The sequence below is a fragment of the Cyprinodon variegatus genome, unplaced genomic scaffold, assembly GCF_000732505.1.
Source record: "Cyprinodon variegatus isolate N-32 unplaced genomic scaffold, C_variegatus-1.0 Scaffold1233, whole genome shotgun sequence".
Lineage (NCBI taxonomy): Eukaryota > Metazoa > Chordata > Actinopteri > Cyprinodontiformes > Cyprinodontidae > Cyprinodon > Cyprinodon variegatus.
Genome location: NW_015151686.1, coordinates 179,481 through 184,138, shown reverse-complemented (window position 1 = coordinate 184,138; position 4,658 = coordinate 179,481). Strand labels below are relative to the sequence as shown.

The window sequence follows — 4,658 nt, the reverse complement described above, 5'->3', positions numbered from 1 at the left end:
GGTGAAGTGTTGTCAGAGAGTCAGGAGGTGATCAGCTGCTGGGAGCTGATGTCCTCCAGGGCTCTGAAAGGTTCTCCTAGTTGCTCCTGGTTGCTCTCTGACAGGAAGATGATGAAGATGTTGGTGGTGTTTGGGATCCTGCTGCACGGTAAGATCAGCTTCCTCTCTCATCATCATCCTCACTTCAGTCTCTGGGTTGTTTCTGTGTCTCTCTGGAAGCTGCTTAGATCAGCAGAGGTTCGCTGAGGTTCTGACTCAGCTACGATTTAACTGAAGAGTCGCTCTTCAAAAATATTGGAATTTAATAAAATTATTTTATTCTGTTGCTTTTTCTTTTACTTTCACCAAAACTGAAATGTTATTTCGACACCTTTGTTCATTTTCCCATGAAAACTGACTCATGGTTTAAAGTGAAAGTATTGTTAGTCACTCAGGGATCTGTCCTCTGATTGGCTCCCTGGATCATTGGTCCCGCCTCCCTCTGCCGTTCTTCCTGCTTTGTCTTTGCTGACGCTCATAAAACCATGAACATAATGTTTCTAAATGAGGAGTGAACCGTAGAGCAGCAGAACCAAGGTCCAACCTCAGTCCTCCAGGGACAGTGGGGTGTCCAGCTGTCCAATCAAATCACCTCTATGGTCTCATTGGTTCAAGTTCTACAGAATTCTCCGCCCACCCTGGGTGGGTTGTTTTTTGGACTCTGTTTTGTTTTCGTGCCCTTCTTCCTGGTTCCCCCTGCTCCCACCCTGGGTGGGTTGTTTTTGTTGTTTCTGGACATTTTAGGGCGTCTGGGATCTGCCCTTAAGTGGGGGGTACTGTCACAGTCTTGGTTTTGTTATGTTTATTTAGAGTATTCAGCTTTACTTTGCTTCTTGTTTTAGTGTTTAATTTTTATTTTGTTGTTTTCTTATTAGTTCCTGTCTTCCAGGTTTTCCATTTGTTGTCCTCTGCTGCCCTCTTGTGTCCTCTATCCCTAGCTCTGTTTTCTGCTCTGTCCTCACCTGTTTCCAATCCCCTCGTTAGCCCTCTCTTTGTCTCTATCCCCTTTAAAAGCCTCCCTCTTCAGTTCCTGTTTGCTGGATCCTCGTCTAACATCTGTCTGCCTACCTCGTCTCTCCCTGGTTCCTAGAGTTTGGTTTCCCCTGATGTCTCCTTGGTTCTGGTTCCTTTGTTATTTTTGTTGGATTTTTGATTCCTGTCTCAGTTCCTGTGAACCTCATTAAACCTCTTAAATTCACCTCTGCCTACTTGCCTCTGCATTTGGGTCCTCAATCCCACACCAAATCCTGACATGCTCATCCAGGACAGAATCCTATAAGGTCAATGACTGGATGATCTGGTTGATCCGTTTCTATAAGGGGACCTGAGATGACGTGTTGTGACTTGGTGCCATGGAAACCACCTGAACTGACCTGTCTCTGTCCTCAGCGCCCGCCCTGGTCTCAGCCTTACAGGCCAAAGAAGGAGACCCGTTTGTCCTGCTGCCCTGTCAATTCGATACCTTTGAAGTCACCAACCCCACGGTCCTCTGGACCTTCAGTTCCTCAACCGTCCACCGGCGTCAGCAGGGAGAAGATCAACTACAGGATCAGGACCCGCGGTACAGAGGCCGGACCTCCATGAGGACGGATGCTCTGGCAGATAAAGATCTGAGCCTAAATCTGACCAAGCTGGTGCTGTCTGACTCTGGGAACTACTCCTGCATCGTCAGGGACCACAGGGAGGAAATCCACAGGGAAAGCGTGACCCTGCAGGTAGAAGGTGAGGAGGAGAGCCGCCAATGTTCTGCTGGTCTCTGGACCTTAACGGACTCTAGATGTTCTGCTGTTTTTGTTCTGTAGGAGGTTTTCCATCTTGGGCCACAGCTCTGCTGGTTGTTCTCGGTATCCTGGTTTTCTGCATCTCTGGAGGGGTTTTATTTTGCTTCCGTCAGCATTTCATGTCAGGTAAGATTCAGAAACTACATTACCCACAATGCTGATGGTTAGTAGGGACTCAGCTCTTCTCAGCTCTATGGTCCTTATCTGCTCCACCAACCTAAGGCAGGAGTGAAACATGAGACTATCTGACGTTCTTCTTCTTGTTCCCTCAGAGTACCGGGTTCCATTGGGTTATAATAAGAAGTCTGTCCTGCTGCCCTGCAAGACCACAGCTTGCCTGTCTGAAGATGTTAGGGTGGAGTGGACAGATGAAGGTGGCAGGAAGGTCCATGTGTATGAGAACGGTTCTGATCTGCCTGACGAACAGGACGGGCTCTATAAAACCAGGACTGCCATGGAAAAAAAGTTCAAATCTGGAGACGTCAGTCTGACCCTGAAACACCCCTCAGATGAAGATAAAAACATCTACACCTGCAAGATCTACAGTCAGGGAAAAATCCTGACGCAGAAAACAGTCACCCTCTACATCAAAGGTCAGCGCTTTAATTGCATTCTGTCTTTATTGATTTTTAAAATCTCAAATTAAAAGGTCCAGGTAGAGCTAAAGAGCTGTAGATTATAGAATCTAGAGGAAGAGATCAATCTAAACCATGAAGCTGAAACAGAACCAGATGTGGAGAACATGCAGGGATCATTTCTGGATGACCTCTGCTGTGCTTCAGGGTTCTTTATCAGGTTCTAACGACCCATAAGATGCTGGGTTGGACTCCATCCTTCATCAGGGGGCTGCTGGGGGGCGGGGTCAACAAGTCTGATTATTTATCATTATTAGACTAGATTATTTAAAGCAACAGAAGATGTGACAGTCGCCATCTCAGGACGTTCAACCAAATCAAACTGATGATGATGCTGATGATGATGATGATGATGATGATGATGATGATGATGATCCTATTGACCCTCACCTTCCTGTCTCTGTTCTCTGTTTTCAGGAGCAAAGAAGGGGAAGTCATCCATTGTGTGAAAGCCCTCTGTCTGTGTAGATGACCTTTGACCTCCTGGATCTCATCATCTTCTCTTCATGGACTCTGAATAAACTCCTGCTGACCATCAACCTGAGCCTACCTCCATGTGGTTCCTATCAGAGTGGATCTGCTGAGCTGACCTCATGGCAGCAGCTGGATGGTTCTGCTAAAGTCCAAACCCAGCAGAACCAGGACTGAACACAGCTTTTAATGCCGCTATCGTCTGGACTTAAAGACTGAGAGGCGTGCTGACTGAGCGGCCATCTTAGGTCAGACCCAAATACGGAGACAGAGAATACACGCCAACTGATGGAAACAGTACTTTATGATTTCAGACATTCTGAATTCTGTAAACTCTCAAATACATTCCAAGGGCCACGTCTTATTGTTGATTGGAAATTTTCCTACATTTAATACATAATATTTATTTTCTATTGAGAGTTAGCTTAACTTCCAGAGCTTCTTCTCAGGAGACCAGCCTTTTATTCCGTCTCTGGGTGCACAAATAAATGTTAATTAGGAACCATTGTGGAATTACGTTTATGACGGATTATCCCCACGTCACAGTTTCTGTTTTTCTGGTGTCAAATGTGCAGATTAGCAGCGTGGATGGAATCAAAATCGCTTTTGATCAGGCAGATATTTGATTCCAATCATCCAAATAACTCGGTTAATCTTACTTTGCCGATCACACAGCTTCTATCTATCTAGATCTATCCATTTCACCAGACAGATCAGGAAACCCAACTGAGCAGAGACTTTCAGTCCCGTCTGTCTAACCCCCTGGTTTCTGCCCTCATCAGAGCCGATGCATCTGTTCTAAATTAAAGCAGATCTTTTGAATATAGCTAACTAATTGATAAAGCTATTTATCGAATGTGAGAGAGATTTATCAGCAACAGACACACAGAAGAACAAGAACATGCTAGCAGCAGGCACGCCGGAGAACAAATGTCCTGAATTTGCAACATTTACTTGCAGCATTAATGCAGCAGGATGTTAATGAGTTTGTTGCTGCCTGTACCCGTTGTAGCCAAGCTAAGGTCTCCCGTCGCCCCCCGTCAGGTCTCCTCCAGCCCTTACCTGTGCCCTCCCGGCCATGGGCCAATTTATCTATGGACTTTGTCACTGGTCTGTCTATATCTGATGGGAACTCTGTCATCCTTACTATTTTGGACCGCTTTTCCAAGATGGTCCACTTAGTCCCATTGCCCAAACTCCCCTCTGCCAAGGAGATGGGCTCCATCCTGGCTAAACAGGTATTTCGTCTCCATGGTCTGCCCTCAGACATTGTCTCTGACATGGGTCCCCAATTTGAGGCCCGCTACTGGCAGGAGTTCTGCGCTATGCTGGGTATCTCAGTCAGCCTCTCCTCTGGTTTCCACCCCCAAACCGATGGCCAGACGGAGAGGCTCAACCAGGAGGTTGAAGCTGAACTTCGTCTCATCCTCTATTCCGACCCCACTAAGTGTGCTTCTAATCTTCCCTGGGTGGAGCATGCTATAAACTCCATACCCTTCAGCTCCACCAGGCTCTCCCCCTTCTACATTGTGTATGGGTTTCAGCCACCAGAGTTCTCCATTGAGGAGAGGGAATCCAGGGTCCCTTCTGCCCATCTCTCTGCCCTAAGGTGCCAGCGTGCCTGGAGGAGGGCTAGGAGAGCCCTCCTCGTTTCCTCCCAGACCCAGGCCAAGGGATGCCAATCGCCGGCAGGTCCCAGCCCGGCATTATCAGCCAGGTGATAAGGTCTGGC

The 4,658-nt window shown here is 47.2% G+C and overlaps 1 protein-coding gene across 1 annotated transcript; it reads left to right on the top strand.

Moving 5' to 3' along the window:
* Window positions 1–7: 7 nt before the first annotated feature.
* LOC107102318 lies at window positions 8–3,010 on the top strand. The gene is made up of 5 exons (XM_015401570.1): window positions 8–148; window positions 1,429–1,761; window positions 1,842–1,946; window positions 2,093–2,413; window positions 2,873–3,010. The coding sequence occupies exons 1-5, from the start codon at window positions 49–51 to the stop codon at window positions 2,902–2,904; spliced, it is 891 nt and encodes a 296-aa protein (XP_015257056.1). The 5' UTR covers window positions 8–48; the 3' UTR covers window positions 2,905–3,010.
* Window positions 3,011–4,658: the final 1,648 nt, after the last annotated feature.